Consider the following 20,388-nt stretch of genomic DNA (forward strand, 5'->3'; position numbering starts at 1 on the left):
CTGCACGTCGCTTTACTGCAGACGGCCTCACTGCTCCGAGTCTGGGCTGATCTGAATCCATCATCAACGACAGTAAACACAGAAGAGGCTCTGAATGATTTACCCCTCGGTGTAGACAGGCCTCAAATTACACAGGGTTTGTCCCATCAGTTTGAACGTCATGATTTTAGTTTTTTACATTAGATACTGTACATTTTCTAAAAGGATGGACTGCTATCACATCCCAGTGCGTTTAATGATGTCACATCCTAGAATGACTATTACTTTTTACCATCCATGAAGTGAGGCTAATTCTTATTCACAGAGATATATATTTTATCGCCCTGGTCCTTCCCACAGTTTGTGATGCATTTCATTTTTGATTAGATTCATGACAGTGCTCAAACTTTTATGAGTGTAAATTCTGGATGTATCACAAGATCAGATACTGTCTTCTGGTTGGCTAATCAGTGTGGCTCCCATCTTTGGAAATCGGACGAACGCCATCACCCACAACACACCCACACTTTCAGTGCATCTCCATTGACCAACAAAAGCCACAAATGTCCACCTCCACCACAGGTTTTGTTTTCACCCCTGACAAAAACGACTGAATGGATTTCCATGAAACGCAATGATGCAATGATGCATGGATCTTGAAAAACACATGCATGTTTAAGGAGCTGATATTGATGAGTGTTGTCAATTTGTCAATCAGTCAGTAATAAACACGGCTGTCACGGTTTCCTAGTTCAGTTTTGACCCAATATACTTCCCGTAGTTTTGCATATAGTTTTCCAGGGCAAAATCCAGTTTGGATCTAAATTCTTGTTTGTTGTAGCAATGATGCTGCAATTATACTCAGGTTTGACCATTTATCCTTTTAGTTCATGATGTCATAACTATAACTAACTATAACATTTTCCATCCATCCATCATCCGACTGTTTGCTTGCTATGGTGCATGTACGTCAGGTTGGCAATCGCCATTTTGAGACACTATCAAAAATGTATCTAGAAGAATATTATGACATCCTTTTATGTTTGAATGGTTTATTGACTCGATATTATTTTTGTCGACAGCACTCGGATGTTGAACAGAATTAGGTGAGAAAGCCTTGACAGACTCTGTCGTCTCTGTGAGGGAAACAGTCGGCTGGAAGTTTGGAAACTTCACTAACTAGTTTCTCTTCATTATTTCAAAGCTTCAGCAGGGAGATGAATTCCTTTGGGATCCAGGATGTTTGAATTAGATGTTGTTGTGTTGCTGGTCTGATCTGCTCTGTCTCTTCTCTCAGTCTCACGCTCTACTTCTCTGTCTCCACTTTCACTGGCATTTCTGTTTGCTGCTGCTTTGTTGGCCTTCTGCCTCTCAGTGTAATCTGAATAAAGGCCACAGTGATGATTCTGTAACATGTCTTGTGTCAGTAGTAGGAGAGTACTACAAATGGATGTATTGTATTATATCCAGCAGTACTCACCAGCCTGCTCCAGAGCCATCATGGTGGACTGCTCTATCAGGTCTCTCTCTATGAAGCTCCTGAAGTCCTCACTGTACACGCTGAGGTCTGGTAGCTGGAATGTGTAGATGGGCATCTCGAGAGGGAACTGCTCGCTGGTGCACTCGCTAGCCACTTGCAGCCGCGCCAGGGAGACGATAGCAGAGCTGGCGTGGGAGATCCCGCGGGACAGACGCTTCTCTAAAGCGGAAAAGAGGGACGAATGGAACGGATGAGTGGGAAGCGTGTGGAGACAAAAGGGAACTTGTGATTGGTGGTGGGTAATCTCTGTTCCAGATGGTGGCCCTGCTACCTTGTGCATTGTCCTCCTGCTTCTGTGCACACGGCTTGTCGACCCTGCTGACATGGGTGGGCGTGTCACGTATCTCGGGCTGCTTGTAGTATCGGCCCTCATTGAAGACCTGTGGCAGGTTGGCAGTGTGGACCTGCCTGAGCTCCTCGTAATCATTTAGAGCAGCACTGAGGTCCCAGTTTTTACCTGTGGGACACGAACAAAGGTCAGGCTGATTGTCACAAGAAATAATGAGAAATAATGATATTCCGTCTGTTATGTTCCCACACAAAAAGTTGTTTTCCTGATGCAACAAGACAGTGTTCACTACAGTTTAGTGTCAACATGATGATCTCACGGAGAAAACCTGAGAAAACATTTCGAGTAAACAGAAAGTATAGAGGGAAATAAGCCAGATTTCCTCCTAGTAATTCCTAAACACAAAAACAATGCACTTGGTATTTGGTAACAAGATCTTTAGATTCCTGTCTTCCTCAATACTTTGATTAAATGCCTATAAATCTCTAGATCTCTTAACAGTCATTAAAAAAAACGGTTACCCCCCACTATAACGGTACGTACAGTCTATATAGAACAATGCCATACTGTGCCTTTGTCTGTGTTAAACGTGCTGCATTGAAACGTGAATAACTAGGGGTTGGGGTCGGGTGGTGCCACAAAAAAATGAAGATAGTGAGGGGAGACAGATACTTCAAAAGAGTGACAACAATATCCTGATGTGCAGGAGGGACACACACGCACACACACACAGGAACACGCACACAGAGACACAGTTGTCCTCTGGGTACTGTCTCTCTAACACAATCCCTTCCAGGTTTATGAGACAGAAGTCAAACGTCAGTCTTATTATATCTGAGCGTGCCTTCTCCTAATGCCACAGGACCTGTCTGCAAAACACTCTTTATAAATCCCACCTAAACGCCCTCGACTGCAAACATTAAGAACGCCGGGTCTCTGTCTGTCTGCGTGCAACCTGAGCATGTTTGTGTGTCAGGGTCCATTAATGGACTCCCTGTGTAAGAGACCTGGAGGAAGTTGTCCTCTCAACCCCACTCGGACTCCCAGACTTCTCGGCGGTCTGAACATGAAACACAGCTCCACTAATCACCATCTCTCATGCCAATCAATGCAAAACTGATTCCACTGTATGGATCTCAGCAGCTGTAGCCGCATGCATCCAGGAACACGACTTAAGGTCCAGCTACACAGCCACTCGGCACCTAATGCACGTTCTTTAAAACGCCTGTACATTAGGCTGCTACTACACTGTGGCAAGGAAAGCACAGTCCCTGCTCACTCGTTTGTAATTTGTAATGGCTGACGTCAGCACAGGGAACACTGATAAATTCATCTGCAGTATCAATATATATTAACCCTGTCTGTTAGAGACACTGTGCGTCTGTTTTATTCTAACATCATTCAGAATTAAACCTTTTTCAGAGGATTTACATATAGTAACAGTAGAAATAGATCTTTATGAACAAGTTTTACTGTAAAAATCTATTTTCTTCACGTAAACACAATTTAAAAAGTAATTTTCTCCATTCAGAGACAGCAGACATTTGTATTTGTCCCAGATGTTCCTGTTAACATTAACTATGGCTCTGCTCTATTCAAGAGTCCCAGTGTTAAGATAAATAAAATAAGGGGAAATTTACCATGGTACAGGAGCAAAAGGGAATAATGAAATACTCAGTAAGTAAAGGTAGTAAAAAGTTAAAAATATATATTGTATGTATATATGTACAATGTCAATTCAAACAAAATATAAACTTCATTATATTATATACAATTAAATTATATAAATTCTTTATTTACAACCCTCAGAAAATGTTCTAGTTTAACGTCTCGTGAATTTTAAAGGGGACATAGCATGCAAATTCCACTTTGTTAGTGCTTCTACAGGTTAATGTGGGTATCTGGCATGTCTACCAACCCAAAAACTCTGGGGAAAAAACACTCGCGCGTTTTGTTATAGTTCCTCTAAGTCAGAAACGTCATGCTTGAGCGACTCGATTGCGCTTCCTGGGTATTGTGTCGTAACAAGGAACTGGAAGTCTCCCTACATGGTCTTGGCCCACCCCCCCCCACACTCGTTACTTCCGGGTTTACACCGGAGGCAGAGAGGCTGCGAGGCAGCGCAGCGCCGTTCCCAAGCACGCAGCCGGGCTGTTCACACGGGACGAGCATTTCTCCGCTGGTCAGCCCGCGATTCACTCACATGTGGCATTTGTCTGGATCGTTGGGACTGGGAGGCTGCAGCAGCTGCTCGGGAGCGACCGCTCGCTCTCCCATGTGTGAGCTGGAATTTGTGTCAGCGCCACACAGCCAACAGTGTGGAAGACTTCCGCAGTGTTCAGCGCTACTGTAACCCCCGAACCCCGACATTCAACGGGTACAACAACAAGCGGAGAAAGCAGAATCGCGGGCTGACCTTATATATACAGTCTATGGGGCTGACCAGCGGAGAAATGCTCGTCCCCGTGAACAGCCAGGCGGCTGCGCGCTGAGAACGGCGCTGCGCTGCCTGCAGCGGTCTTCCACACTGCCAGCTGTGTGGAAGACTTCCGCAGTGTTCAGCTCTACTGTACGCCGGGTTACAGTAGTTACGCCGGTACAGTAGTTACGCTGGGTTACAGTAGTTACGCCGGGTACAGTAGTTACGCCGGGTTACAGTAGTTACGCCGGGTACACCGGACGCGGAAGCGCCGCTGCGAGGCAGCGCAGCGCCGTTCTCCAGCACGCAGCCGCCTGGCTGTTCACACGGGACGAGCATTTCTCCGCTGGTCAGCCCCATAGACTGTATATATAAGGTCAGCCCGCGATTCTGCTTTCTCCGCTTGTTGTTGTACCCGTTGAATGTCGGGGTTCGGGGGTAAATGATGGTCTTCATAGCCCCCACCTCTCTTTCTCTCTCTGTCTGTCTGCTTGTGTGCTTGTAGTGGATGGGCAGAGGGGGACATTTAATTATGTGATTGGGAAAATTAAAACTCCAGGACAACAGAAGGGAATACAAAGTATGGGATGCATATTTGATAATTTATATCATATAAAATATGTAATTTATATCGTTTAAAATCATGGGGGAGAGCTGGCTCATTAGCATTTAAAGGAACAGGCACTCAAAACAGGTCACTCTGTGGAGGGCTGTTTTAGACAGGGTAAAAGGGTGCTGTTTTATATGATCCTTGTGGTATTTTGACCAAAGTATGTTACAGACATTTCATTAAGACCCCAAGGAACCATATCAACTTGTGGTAAAATGGGCATGCCATGTCCCCTTTAACACAAAGGTCAAGGTACATTCAGTGCTGCAGTACATAAACCAGCCTCTAGAGGGAAGCACCATATGTGACACTGTCATATTTTCACACTTCTCTGTTGCTCGTCTCTCTGTCCCCTCACACGCACACACACACACCCAAACACACACACACACACACACACGCACACACGCACACACACTCCTGCCTGACTCGGAGCAGAGGTTAACAGAGCTGCTGATTGATGCTCATCTGGAAAGCGATGCTAACAACAGATAAAAGCAGCAGGCGTTATTCTGAAATAGGGCATCCGGGCCCACTGTCTGTCTTGTCTTGAGTGCAGTGTCTTGTTTGGTGTCTGTCACATGAATGCCCCCGTGGCTCGATACCGAGGCAGAATCAGGGGGGAGGAAAAGAGGCTGAGTGGGAGGAAGAAGCAGACACCCAACCCTCTAATTCTTTTTTCAGACCAGACATCAGCTGCATTATGTACACACAGAGAAAATAACGTTTTCACATAGGTTGCTGCAAACATTCTACGAGGATTTCATCCACTAGTGGAAGTCTGATTAGCATGGTGCATGCTTTTATTTCCATAAAATCAGACCAAACTGTATCTGTGTTTGGACGTCTGCATTTCTTTACTGCACATTCTCCTGGTCAAAGTGCCAAAAAGGCACAAAAAAACATCACTCTATATCATCGTCTCTATAGCGAAGCCAACCCAGCAGACCTGGCGTTCTGTTGCTGTGTGCACTTTTGCTCCCCTGTGTTTTTTTTCCACTGTATGTACGCCATATACAAGTGCCAGTAGCACTCTGCTCCTCAATGAGTTCCAATGAATGGGCACAAAGCTCTCCCTGGGGAGTGCACTCGTAAAACCGTCACACTGGCCTTTAAATCAGCGAGCTGGCCTACTGTTGCAGCCCCCACTCCTCTCCTTCCTGCCTTTGTTTCCTTTATTTTCCTCCACTCTCATTTCCTCTCCTCCTCTGTTCTTCCCTCTCCTCTGCTCAGCCATGTCACAACAGGGAGCAAATGATCAAAACAGTAATTCCCAAACATCTTTGTTGTCTTGTATTGAATAAAAGTTTCAGTTCTCTTGAAGAAGCAGGCCAGTGTCTCTCAGCGCTGCAGCGATCTCTTACCTTCCAGCAGGTCTCTTGCCAGACCCGGTTCTGCCCCCGTGGACCGAACAAAGTCTGACAGGACCGCGTCCATGTCCAGAGTCATGTGATCATGTGTGTGCGCTGCCCAAGGTGCAGCGGTGGCCTTGGTGGACGCCAGCCTTCACGTTCTCATCTGGAGAAAAAAAAACAATGATGAAACACAACAGGCCTTAAACTCACAATTCAACGTCTAAAAAGTCCCTTACCCCGGGAGAAAACTCACTCCACTGTCTGTCTTACTGTATCCCCACCCTGCTTGTACTGATGTGCAATGCTTCACGGAGCTGATCATTCATAGCTCTGTGAATAGCGCTCCACTCCCCTGTGCTCCTCCCTGCTCTTGCTCACAGTCATAACAGAACATCAGGCGCTACAGATGTAATGTCAACAACACAGCCAGTAGTCGTAACCAGGACACACCTGCCTATCTCTAAAGAGTTTGGCCCACCGCCCGCCGTCATAACAACGCTGACCCTCTTCCTGCGACTGGGTGTCAACCAGAGGTCTCTGGGTATGATCCAGCATCTTTAACCACAGCGACACTCTTTGCGGAGCTGGCCGATTCAGTGTGATGGTATTTTGTGGGATGCAATCTGAAGAGCATGTTTACATCACGGCTATCTAACACCAGGGCCCTAATTAATCAACAAGCATCGCCCTGTTAGGTCAACAGCACTTCCAAGACGCACATGCGTTCACTCCCTCGGCCCCGGGAATGAACGAGTCCACGCATAGCTTTCATTCCAGCAACAGAGGTCGCAGCGTTGTCCATGAAGAAACCAAACACCCACAGGTTTGCAGCTCTGACACCAGGCTTCTGTGTGCGGACCAGAAGTTTGTAGATTTGACCCGAGCATGCTGGAGACCTACAGATCCTCCGCCCACGTCTCTGAGCAGCCAACAGGAGATAGCCGCCCCCCGCCCGCTCGCAGTGTGCGACATGACACGACTGCCCAGGTTTTGGCTCAGCGCTGTGAAGTGACAGATGCTCTGAAAATAGAGCCTGACAGAAAACAAATGCCGTTGTTTCCTGCTTGTGACGAGGAGGAACACAGTGGATTACTGTAACAGGAGGATATCATGTCATATTTTCCTCTAACCATGGTGGAACAATCTCAGATATCAATCAATCAATCAATCACAGATTGTCTCATAGGGCTTTAACAGGGTGTGACATCCTCTGCCCTTAACCCTCAACAAGAGTAAGGAAAAACTAAAAGATATGAAAAGTATCAGAGAAAAAAAAGAGACCCAGCAACTTCAGTCTTTATCATATGCATTATTAATGCGCCAAAGCACACTTAAGCAGTAGTTTAGCTGACCTACTTACTGTCAGCCATTTGTATTGTGTTGCATGTGCTTTACAGTACTGAGAGAATCATTTCAACCACAAGGAACACAAGGAGGTCAGATGAAGCAGATACAACCAAACCTTATACGAGATCATGAGATCATATATAGGAAGTTATCAGATTAAAGGGGAACCACAGTGGAACTCTTGCTTCTGACTCGTCTCTCTATTTGGATATCGACACTTTTAGTATCATAAGGAGAATGGAATCTCAAAATCCCTGTCTGTCTGTCTGGCTCCAGAACCGTTCATCTTATCGTCCTCACACCCGTGCATGTGTATTGTTCAGGGCCCAAGAAAGTGCAGTGTACATTTGGTGCAATTTGGACACTTCAATACAGTCAATATGGATTAAATGAAACAGGGTGTCCACCTCTCTGTAGCAGGGACTTCTGGGACTCATCAGCGTATGTGACCTTGTTGATCACCACAACAGTGCATTCACGACAACGGCTACACAACGGATTCTGTAGTTCGGGGTTCTGTGTAGTGAGTCGAGCTTCACGGAACTTTGAATAAACAGGCCAACAGCTCTTTGTGCAGCAGTGGCAGCTTCAGAGTCCTGCAGACTGAGTCCAGCAGCCGATCTTTGTTCGCCACGACTAAATTATACTGCAAGTCACTTTTATAATTTCAGAACGAAAGCTGCAACGAGCATCACCACAAGGCAAACAAACAGGAAGGTGGCTCTGTGAGGTATTAGCCTTCTATCAGCACCCAAGAGACAACATGTGCATAGGGTTAGGGTTCGATTATTACACCCTCTAAGGATGGACACTCAACTCCATCCCTAATACAGAATAATAGGCTGCAAGTGAGAATCACAATATTGCTTTGCAGTGCAAAAAGCTTTGAGTCCAGTGGTGTGGAGCAAGTAAGAGAAATAGCTGAATATTAAAAGCCGAGACCTCATATTTTCCGTCATGAGCAGCCTTCTTCAGATCACCGTCCCTGTGGGAGGTAATTCTGACTCGGAAACACACTAATGCATGTTTTTCTATCTGACAGAAAACCACGTGGGCCAGAGGAACCTGAAACTGTCCGGCTTCCTGTTATTCATAATCACAATTAGCACATTTGTCACATGCACGTATCAGTCGATCCAGTTAACTGGAAAACAAACTTCTTATAAGCACAAGGCTGACGCATTAAAGTGATTCCACTGATGCCAACAGTTCTATTCAAAGTTTCGGACTCACCTACCTCACATATGAAGGAGGCCCTCAGCCCCAAACAGCATCAATATCAATAATCAATAATAATAGGATATTGTATATGGCATTTCTCTGCAATAACAAATATGATTTATGTATGATACTTTAAGTACATTTTGCTGATAATACTTGTGCTTTTCTTCTTTTCTTCTGCTATATTTTTAATCTAATACTTATAATAGAGTCATTTTACACTGTTGTATTGCTTCTTTTATTGATGCAGAACATCTGAATACTGACAGGAGGGTGTTACAGGGTTGAGCTGAAATAAACTAGAGTGCCCATGAGCATGGTAAAGGAAGATGTTACCCAGTGTGCCGGTGTTGCTGATTTATGTGTTTTTAATAGTGTTTTTTTGGGGGCGACAATGGAGGTTGGGTTGTAAATCAGGCTCTGACTACACAAGCAATGCTCGACAACAGGATTCATTCATTGTTTGTTCTGAACACTTGAGAATACCTCCAGCCTGAAAATGGGAAAATGTGCAGCAGATGGTTGCGATTGAACCTTTTTCTGTGTCAAACCTACTTTCTGTATTTTCGCTGAGTGTGTTTGAGGAGCCATCTGATAGCCACAGGACTGTCAGGACCAGACACAGCTCTAGTCCATGGCTTCAGAGGCAACAGTGCAGAGGAAGACCCTGGGGAAGCAGAGGACCCTGAAACACAGAGAGAAGCACAGAAAGTCATCATCCTGAAACAGAAGGTTACGGCCCTTTGTTCTGATTGGGCGATTCAGTTTAAAGCTGCTGTAAAAAACCCAACTGTACACGTACGTGCGTCTGCATCAGTGTTCATACGCTAATCCAAAATGCCATTTCTTTCATTATGTGTCACTTCGAGGCCAGTTTGTCAGCTGACATTTCATTATTATGTGACTGACTGAAGATCATAGATTAATTTCCTAAGTCTCCACCTTTTTTAATAAAAGGTGGCATTGTGATGTGTGTAACGACACCTGTCAGCTGGTGTATGGTCACAGTGAAGCTGCATCATTTCTTCTTAGATAAATCTCACGATAATTCCACAAAAGTCTGTCTGTCTGTATGTGGAACGCACATCTCATCGACTTCACAATTGGCTTGTGTTTTCTTAGTGGCCCGAGGAAGTGCAGTGTAAAATTTGCGATATGTTCAACAATAATAAAAATGGAATATACATTTATACATTGCTCTGTAGCAACCAGTGGGGGCGGGGCCAGAGTGCTAACAGTCAGTCTGTGGACTGAGTTGAATAATCTTCTATGTCCTCTGATAAACTACAGCAGTGATCGGCTATGGGGTCAAACTGCAGGTCAAAATTGCCACCAAATCATTTTGATAATTTTATTTTCTTTCACCATATCGGACTGACCCAGACATACACAGGAGGTGCTGAACTAATTTACAACAGTAACATTCAGAGTTCTTCAAAGTTAAAAGCATAACATTCGTTTCGTTGCTGCAGTGCTTTATATCAAGCGGAATTACAGCTTTAAAAAGCTGTGAACTTGGGTCTGGAGATTGTGTTAATTGTTTAACAAACCTCTGAAATAGCCGACATTCAATGTATGAAAAATAACACAGGTTGGGTAAATCATTCAAACTTATATATAAGCCACACATGTGAACAGTAACAAAGTCAATTCAGTTCCATTTATTAAAAAAGCATTGACTATAAAATCTTCATCGCAGATAAACCTGGTAGGATGATGCTGCACACAACGTCCAGCTCAGGAACAATAAAAAGTGACAGTATATAGTTGAACTGTTCGAGGAGGACTCACTAATGACAATAATTCCGAAGTAGCTCCAGAGCAATAACACAGGTCAAGCAAACAGCCAAAGAATAAACAAGCAGGTTTAGAACGGGCACTGCACTAGTTTCTAAAACTAAAACAACCTAGAGTTTATGTAGTATCATCATTTTAAAGAACTGCCTTCTTCCCCAAGACCCTGCCTACACTTACATTTTCATGTTCTCACACTAAAGACGCAGGTGTGAATGTGACACCACCACTGACATGGTAAAAAAAAAAGTGCAGCGCTAGCCTCACGATCTGTGCTTTTACGTAATGAAACGCTAACATGCTGATGCGGGGGGAAGGCAAAGAAGGTCACCGGTGGGTTGTTGTGTTCCAGGATGATCCTGCATGACGCAGCAGGCACAGATGTGATTATGTATGTATGTGTGAGAGCAGCCACAACGAAAGTTCTGTGGATATTCTGCCGTCCTCCGCTGGATCGCACCGCACTTTCAGCAGAAGACTGGCAAGTGCTGAGCAGTAGGAGTCAAACCCCCCCTAAGTGGGGCTGAAGTATCCCTCAGCCATGCATAATTCACATGGAGCGTTAAAAGGTTCATTTACGGTATGTGTCCTCTGTTTATATGTACATTATCTCTTACAGCAACTTGGTTCCCATCACTGTGGGTTTTTGAAAATTTGTGGATATACCCATAATTATGTGTTTGTTGCTGTAGTTTAGCCTGAAAAACAACTGTGGAACAATAAACAACTGATAACGATATATATACAGTTAAACCATAAATCACAAAAAATAAACAGAAAACAATAATACAAGCAAAAATATAGAACTTGAAAAAAGAAAACAAACATGAATGATTATTTCACGTAAAAAGTAAACATAACTGCAATTTTGTTTTGCATTGTAAACCTCTTGAATTGATCATCGCAAATGTCTGAATAAATAATCATAATAATAATAAAGTTTGTTATGGACAAACACAATGTCCAACAGCCAACATCAATTTGTCTGTGAAAGGCTCAAATCTTCCAACTTTCATCAGCCTACCAATAAGCAGGTTGTACTTAAGTTGCTTAACTAAGTGAGATTACATGTGGGGAAAATGATCAAGCAAAAGTAACAAAGTTTGTCCACCCTTGTCTCTTATAATATTGTAATTACAGGTCTCAGGTGCAGACATATCAGCAACACAACAGAGTAAAGTTCTCTAATGTCCTTATGAGCAAACAGACACACACACACACACACACACTACATTGTTTATCTCTTCTGACCCACTGACCCGTGAGCGCTCTGCCCGCAGCCCCTACATATTTATGACAACACATAGACCTTGAAAATCACAAAGTAGTTTCTCTATCACCTTCTGTTATCTCAAAACTGCGCTGGTTCAAAACACTGCATGATGAAATCCCAGAGTCTTAGATTGTATGTTTATTTAATAATAATAATTTTACCGTCAGATGCAGCCTTTAGGATCAGATTTCATGTCAATAAAATACCTGCTTAATATCTGTCAACTCAAATACATGTTGGTTTTCATAGACAGTCGACACAACCTGGATGCGAGGAGAAGGATTCAAATGGCACCATAGTGCACATACCCCCAGCAAGGCCACATCGAATTACACAGACGTATAGAGATCAGAACCATAAATGTGATTTCATGAACTATTCTCTGGGAAATCAGTAAAAATGACGATAAAACCTTTGTCTGGATCGACGTCAAATTTAATGGGTTCTTCCTTTGCCAATGTCCCTCCCTCACCAAGTTTCAAAGCGTAATCCTGCTATAAGCCAGACAAACAGACAATCAGAAATGAAAACATCATTTCCTCTGCCTGAGGGATGGGGAGGTGCTGGGTCTAACCCACTGAGTGGTGAAATACAGATGATTTATTTATTGACCAATAGAAAGTCACATTAAATATGCAGTTAGTTAGTTAAACATTCAACATCTCATCCTCTATGTAAACTTTATATCACAGGACAATAAACTGACCTTAGTGAATTCTTCAGATGAGGCTTTATAGATGTTTAAATCTAATTTACCTTTTAATTTAAAATACAGTATCTCTTCTGAACCTGTGGAACAATTAATAAAGCTTAAAAATACAGCAGCTCAACACAAACTATAATTAAATGCAAAATCACCCTACACTATGCACAGTAATACTTCACAGCAGCTCCCCACCCACTACTCTTATTTTCCCCGAAACATAGTTAGAAGTGTCACTACTTTAAACAGCAAGTTGTAAACCAGTTGGCTGATTAAAAAGTGTGACTCTATAAAACTCGATGAGGGATTCCACTCCGTGAACACTTCAGAGTGCCACGCATACAAACACAGGAAGAATGATGCACAGTTTCTTCCTCACAGACAGAAGCTTATTCGTCATTTAATACAGAATCTCTGCTCCACGCAAATGTGCCACAGGCTGTATTTCCATGATGTGAATGTATGTATGTAGCAGTCGGACCGTAATAGGATGAGTTATAGCAGAGATAATTGTCTCCATAGTGAGCGGTGATCGCCCACATGTGAGGCCGCTATACACAGCAAGCAGGTGGGAGGTGAATATACTGTACTAACACTTACACTCTACTCTTTGCACTGCAGCTCCCCCAGAACCAGAGAATGGTCAGGAAGTAAATCCTATACAGCATCATATACATCTGGAGTTATAAGCTTTCAATACCTGGTTCTATTTAGGCTTTTAGTGAAAACAATAAAACTGATACAGTTTGGGAAAGCCCTTTATACAGACATTGATAGGTATCATTTTCTAAGGCTAATCAATTTCCTTCCATTAACCTGCTCTGTCTGCTTCTATTCATGATTTTCCTCCATTTCACAGACCCCTTTCAACAATGTGAAGATGAGAGGAGGGCATAAGTATATACTGTGCTGGGGTGGAACAAAAAACAACCTGAACACATCAATATTGTACAACTTAATACACTATTCCTTTTTTATAATTAAATTCACAGCTAAACTTATCAGGTGACACCTTAAGTTAGTTTAAAATAAAGTCCCACTCAAAATTGTAACTGCAGAGATCGAGTCGTATAACAGTAAACCAGTTTCACTGATGAAAGAAATGCCCAATAATCCAAATATATTTGGTCAATATTAACTCAGTTGTGATGGGGAGTCAATATCTTACACCCCTCACTCTAAAAGGTAAAAACTGGAGCCTGACAAATTTATCAGTTCATTGTTACAGTAATATCGATATCTGCGTTTATGTTTGTCAATTTGTGATTATATGAAAACTTTTATTTTACAGAATAAATAATGCAGAAAACATGTGCATTTATGTTATGATCATAATAATTATACAATCAAGTTCTATATATTTGTTTTTATGTTTTTTGCCTAATATATTGCTATTCAAACCCCAGTATTAGTATCAGCCCCCAAATCCCCAATCCACATTGGTTGAGTAAAAAGACTGTAACTGAAGTATTAAAGATGATGATGAAGGTAAAGGAGACAGTCTCATACTGAATACAAAGTAAATCCTGTCACGATGAAGGTGTCTGATCACGCCGCTCCCCTGCTGCAAGACCATCTTGACTTGACACAGTGTAAAATTGATTAGTCTGATGATGGTGGTTGAATTCTAACTTTTTATAAAGACTGGATGTCACACTGTGACGAGCGGCTGCTGAATCTGCCAGTGGCAGAACATCTGGTGTCAGCCTCACCCACCTCCTGCCAGGAGGAGAGGAGTGGATGGGAGGTAAGGAGAGGAGAGGAGGAGAGGAGAGGAGGAGAGGAGGCCAGGCTTTATGTTTGATGGGCCAATTTGATTTGGCCAATTTGTTGTTCATGAACACATCCATCTGCTTATCTTCATAGTATCTAATCGTTATTTGTATGATGAAAACATAACTCACTTGTTTGTTCTCATTAAAGGGATAGTTCACCAAAAAATGAAAGGTTAAAGCATGGTGTAAATTGCATTGTTTCGAGTCGAATTTGAATGTTGGTGCTTATGGACAGGAGCAGTATGGAGGCATTTTATGCTTTTTGGGGCCACATCTGCCAAATTACCAATACTGATATATCAGCCAATACAGATATTTGAAAAATGGGTCATGACTATTTCACAATTTAACCATAAACCTCATTAAAAATAACTAAAGATAGAAAGAAAACACACACACGTCTAGAACAGCACTCAGTACAGTCCCTTTATGAAACCACTAAATTCATGAGCATATATTTTCTGCATGCTTATTCTGTAAAATAAAACTTTTCATATTGGTGCACGTCAGCAAACATTAATGCAGATCCTGTTATCTGTGGCTCAGATCAGCTGATAAATTGTTCAGGCTCGACTAAATATTTGAATAAGATAGCTAATCTCATTAAATGATTCAATGCATCCTGCTTTTTGAGGACTAACTCTCTTCACAGCTCCAGTATAGCAGGTGGCAATAATCCAAAGTGCCAACAGGACGTCTGCGACCTGAAACCTGAGCCCGGTTTACAAAATAGTGGCAAAAGACTTGTTCTGCAAGGGATGCAGGCTTGTGGTTAAACACAAATGAAGTTCCTGAAACCTCAAAGAGTCCCCTTCCTGCGCTGGACAGAATATTTTGGATTCTTTAACCCGAACAAGGAATAAAATCTCAACACTCCATCGGGTCAAATGTGGCTTCACTGCCAGTGTGTGAGCTGAGCTGCAGTTAGAGGGGCCAAGCACCATCAGGCTGAAACTGCTAGGTTCAACATCCTGTGTGACATGTGTGAGAACATAAACATGCATGTGTGTGTGTGTGTGTGTGTAAAAAGCTCTCCACCCCATTCAGTGTGCCCTTGATGTGTTTACCAATATCACAGCTAACAGAGCAAGTGCTTCTACCAAGGACTGCCAAAACACTGAAGACAGCTAATAAAAGATGTGATTCATTCTTATCCAGAACTTATTCACATGCCTGTGTACAGCAAAATGTCAACCCACTCTCTCAGTTACGGCCAGAGGGGAAGAAAACGGCCTGTTTTTTTCCTACAACAATAGAAGCAGCTTTGCTAATTTAATGGAAACACTAAAACCACACAACAGTTTCTGAACGGCATTGATGCACAGCTATTATCAACCTACTAATTCCACAAACATCTGTCTGTCTGTCTTTCCCACAGATCTCGCAAACCGTTTAAATTGCCTGAGGAAGTTCAGTGTCAAATTTGGTTCAATTTGAACGTGAGATACCTTCAATATTAATACAAATTTGAATAAACAAGCGGCCGGCGCTCTGTAGCAGTCAGAGGGGGGGGAGCGGGGTAGTGTGTCAGTCTGTGGACCGAGTTGAACATGTCTTCTTCAATGTCCGGAAATAAACAACTAGCTGGTTTGCAACTGGCAGCCAGTGGCCATTAATATCTGTCCCGCCAGATCATTTCAATAATTTGAATTCTTATACCCACCATATCGGACTGACACAGACATTCATGGGAGTCGCTGGTGCTGATCTCCGTCATGTCAACCAAAATTCATAAAATCACTTCCTCCTCGTTGCAATTCATTTTCAAAGTGAAAGCGCAACATTTGTCTGGTTGCAGCTGTGCTCGATACCGAGTGGAGTAAGAGAGCTTTTATTAAAGAGTTCTGAACTTGGGTCTGAAGATTGTGTCAATTGTTTAACAGACTCTGAAATAGCTTATATGCAAACCACACATGTGAACAGTAATAAAGCAGATTCAATTTCATTTGATGAAGAACATTGACCAGGAGGGATGATCACATGAAAAGTGTTCTAACTTCACTCTGCACCATGGACTGTTTATAAAAAGCTCTGCACACAAACAATAAAAAAGTGAAAATTCTGAAGTAGCTCCGGAGCAATAACGCAGGACAAGAAAACAGCCCATTCCAAACAGGCATGTTTGCAACAACCACTGCACTAGTTGATGTAGTTCAATGAATAAAGGCAGAAACAATGGAAAACACTATTAAATAATATATTAGACTTTTAGGGTAATTGCACGTTATAAAAGAAATGAGCACAATTCCAGACAAACAGATATTTCATTTCCACCTTGTATCAGTAGTGAATAATCAACACAATCCATTAGCATGCTTCATCACACAGCACACTTAAGTGGCATGGGATATTCATGTAATGGGATATCATAATGTCTCAGCAAACTACACACTAAGCACTTCCACTATTTCAAAGTCCCTGCTTGAGAGCACAAGATTCAATCAGAGAATTTCAATGGAGAGTTGACGTACCACTTGCTATTCAGCCTTCATATCAGTCAGTCAGCCTCAATCCCTGTCCTTCCTCCTCCTCCTCCTCCTCCTGCAGCCACAACGGTAAGCTTGTATTTATGGTGATTGTGTACGTGCATCACTAGTTACATGTGGCAGCAAACGTTTGCACACAGATGCTAGACAATATGATCGGCAGCGACGTGTTTCAATCAGTGCCTGGGGCAACATGTTCATGCTAGGGCTCCTCAGGCTCATCAAGTTTAGCCATGTGGACTTTTGAGAGCTCCATCTCTGTCTGTCCGTCTGTCTGACTGTCTCCAATAACCATCTGGGAGTGTAGAGACTCCCTCCATTATGTTCTACTCACCAGTGAGACGTTCCCTGACTTCAGCACCCACAGAAAGGTATTTACTTGGCGTGAGAAATCAAACGCAGGGTCCCACTTTCTTCCGGAGAAAAGAAAATGGAGAGATCGACCGAGAGAAAGCCAAGAAGGTGGAAGGAGTGACTAGGTTGCATGTCACTGATACACTAACCACTCCTGGTTAACGCAAGAGAGCCAGTGTAATACTCAGAAGTCTTGACCTCTAGACAGCATTTGTAATAAAGCTGTGCACAAACACTCACATACTTTTTCTTTGACTCTCTTATCCTCCTCTAAACTTAAAAGAAGTCCAGCTTCTGTGCAGCAGCCTTCCACATGCTGTGGGAAAGATGCTGCTGGAGGCATTAATGTCACTTTACATCTCATTGCTGCACTGCACACTGCCAGCACAGCAGTGAACGGAGTGGAGGGTTGTTGTCAATTTGCTCTAAATGCATCATCACATTAATATTTGAGGTAAACTTTGATAAACGCTGCGGTGGACAGCACAAGCAGCCTGTGTATATACCTGAGGGACACTGGTATTTCAAGAAAACTTTCCATTTTAGTTTAAGGAGACATATATAGGTTCATTATTTTAATTTGAAAATGTTCCGAAAACAATCACTAACCTCATACAGGCAATTGCAGCAGCTCCTCTTTGCAGACTCTGTCTGAAATGGTTCGGTTGTGTCTCTTTAAGCCCCCCTCCCGATAATGCACATTCTCCTATGATTGGCCAGCTGGCCCACTCTGTTGTGATTGGCCAACTGCGTCAGCCTCTATCTTACTTCACCTGGCTTTGTCCGGAGGCGTGTCAGACTAGCTGCTAGGCGTGCATTATGCAAATGTGTGGAAGTATGGTCCAGACAAGGGGTTTGGGGAGCTTCAGGAACAGTGTTTTGTGTGGGAGAGATGAGCTCCCTTTACCACAGACTTTGGGCTGTTAATCTTTGCAGACTTAATGACACACTAGAGGAATAAGAAAAGCCACAAAAAAAAACATAATATGTCTCTATTAAAAAAGTGAAAAAGCCCAGCCTATAAACCACATGAATCAGACAGAATGTTAATTTACCATCAGAGCCATAACTTTTACTGCTTTACCTGTGGTTTCAATTATTTACAGACACAGTAATTATTTAGAAATGACAGGAAAGTTATCCCCCCTAAAAAATGTGTTCAGTGTTTTCACAACAAGTAATAAATCATTTTAGCAAAGTAACGGTTTCTGTCTGATCTGGCGGTCGAGTCAAACCTCTGGTTCCAACAGATCCACAGACACAGCTCAGCTGTGTATGCAGCATGCACCCAAACAAAGAGCGGGTTGCTGAAGGGCACAGAAGAAGATCATAACCTCTTAAAATGTCAATCCCTCCAGCCCCCTACCACAGCGGCCAATGCCCCTTTTCCCGACTGGGCCCTTTCGACAGAGTGCCACGAGCTGTCAGCTGTGACCACAGACTGAGGCCTTACCAAAGCAGAGTGTTCCTGACTTTCTGTTGGTTTGAAGCTGATGCTATAGAGAGAGAAAACTGTGGATACATCCTTTGCAGCCATAGGTGTATTAAAGACGAGCGTAAGAACAGAAGAGACATGGAGAACTGCTTGTTTTCTGAATCTGAATGTTCTGATCCCACGTGAGATTAACACACCAACTAGCTGAAGCCAGCTGGTGTTTCCTATGTGAGTTTGTGCTGAGGGAGGGTGTCCTCTCAAGTGACGAACACACAGTCTTTCGCCTGCATCCACTAATCTCACCACCTCCGAGGCCTACGTGTGTCGAGTCAACAAACCTTAATAGGTAAACAAATCTATTATATTAACCATGTATCACCAGGCAGCCAGTGTGAGTTAGACTATACCTAATAAAAAGATCCCTAATGCTTCAGGAAACTCACACTTTGCTGTGGTTATCTAACAAAGATTTTGTGGCTTCGACTACACTGTTTGGGATATACACAAAACGATTACTGCGTGTAACAGAAGAGAAACTGCGTGTAACTGATGTCATGTTTCACTTGTTTGAGATTACCACTTAACTGAAATGTATGCATGCCACTTTAACAGTGTAGTTCTGGTGTGTTACTGAAGCTTCATTTTCAATAACGCTGTAAAGGTCTATATTCTTGCACATTAAAAGATGTAACTGACGCTAACGTTTTTGTCCACCTCTTCACTGTCTTCGTAGTTTTAAAATACGAAACCCAACCAGATGTCTGCCGCCGCAGCTCCGGGCGTGTTTTATGTCCCTTGCGAGGCCAGATCTCATTGTGCAAGAAGGCCGACCACGAAAGACCAACAGTTAAAGAGTGCCGATCTGATACCAGTGCAGTAAAAGCTTCATGAATCCACAGGTAAAGGCCATAGACTGTGAAAGGTATACGATGAAAGACTGATCTCAGGATTTTATGAAACGATGCAGGATCATTTAAATCAAGATCCCAGCCTGATAGCACAGAAGGTTATAATGTCTACTCTCAGAGATGAAACACACAGACACACACACACACAGGACCACATCTGGGTGAGCTTAGCAGCTAAGCAGTACTTGTGCTCTTGTCAACCTGATTATTTCATTTTGCTACCCAGAAAAACGACAGGACAATAGCATTTAGAGTAAAGCAGGATTCTCCCAGTCGCAGCTTTGAACAAGCATCCGAAATGTAAAGAAATAATTGTATTAAGCTGAAACTCTGCTTTAATCACAGAACAGCCAGAATGTATTTAAACAGTTTTAATGCTTGTTATATCTCACACTACCTGAATTGTCCAGCATGGCACCACTGCTGGATTGATTCTGTGCGTGGGTGCTTGCATGTTTGTGTGTGTGTACATTCAAGTAGGTGGAGAAAGCAATATTATGGAGTTTCTCTCCTATTGTTATTCAACAGCCTGGTTTTTCATTTTGAGAGCATCATTTCTTCATTTCACGCTCACATTTTGCAGCGCCTTCCCTCAAAACGCTGCCCTCTCTTCTAACCAGCAGCCGCTCGCGTGCAAATTTGCTCTGCTCCTGCTCAACATTGTTTTTCTGCACTCACATATCCAGCTGTTTGAACAAATGTCCTGCGATTCAGTTTGAGTCCTTATCCCCCATTCTCAGGCTGCTTCCATGCACTTGAGCAACTCCTGTCAATCAACAGAATGGCAGGTATGACACTGACCAATTAAATCCTTTTTGGTGGTCAGTGGTCAGCCTCACTGTGACATCATGACAGCGTTTCCCACAGAATTTATTCAATCTATAGTGGTAACAGGGGTGC

At 42.9% G+C, this 20,388-nt stretch overlaps 1 protein-coding gene across 2 annotated transcripts in view; it reads right to left on the reverse strand.

Annotated features, from left to right (window-relative positions):
* otud7a (OTU deubiquitinase 7A) overlaps positions 1-20,388 on the reverse strand; it is a 44,648-nt gene that overhangs the window by 16,564 nt on the left and 7,696 nt on the right. For both annotated transcript variants that reach the window (XM_035157773.2, XM_035157774.2), the window contains exons 2-5: positions 9,316-9,445; positions 6,202-6,355; positions 1,791-1,976; positions 1,460-1,678 (exon numbers count right to left, since the gene is read on the reverse strand). In XM_035157773.2, coding sequence (XP_035013664.1) covers positions 1,460-1,678; positions 1,791-1,976; positions 6,202-6,286 — 490 coding nt within the window. In that variant the 5' untranslated portion in view covers positions 6,287-6,355; positions 9,316-9,445. The remainder of the gene's footprint in view (positions 1-1,459; positions 1,679-1,790; positions 1,977-6,201; positions 6,356-9,315; positions 9,446-20,388) is intronic.

The sequence above is a fragment of the Hippoglossus stenolepis genome, chromosome 5 (assembly GCF_022539355.2).
Source record: "Hippoglossus stenolepis isolate QCI-W04-F060 chromosome 5, HSTE1.2, whole genome shotgun sequence".
NCBI lineage: Eukaryota > Metazoa > Chordata > Actinopteri > Pleuronectiformes > Pleuronectidae > Hippoglossus > Hippoglossus stenolepis.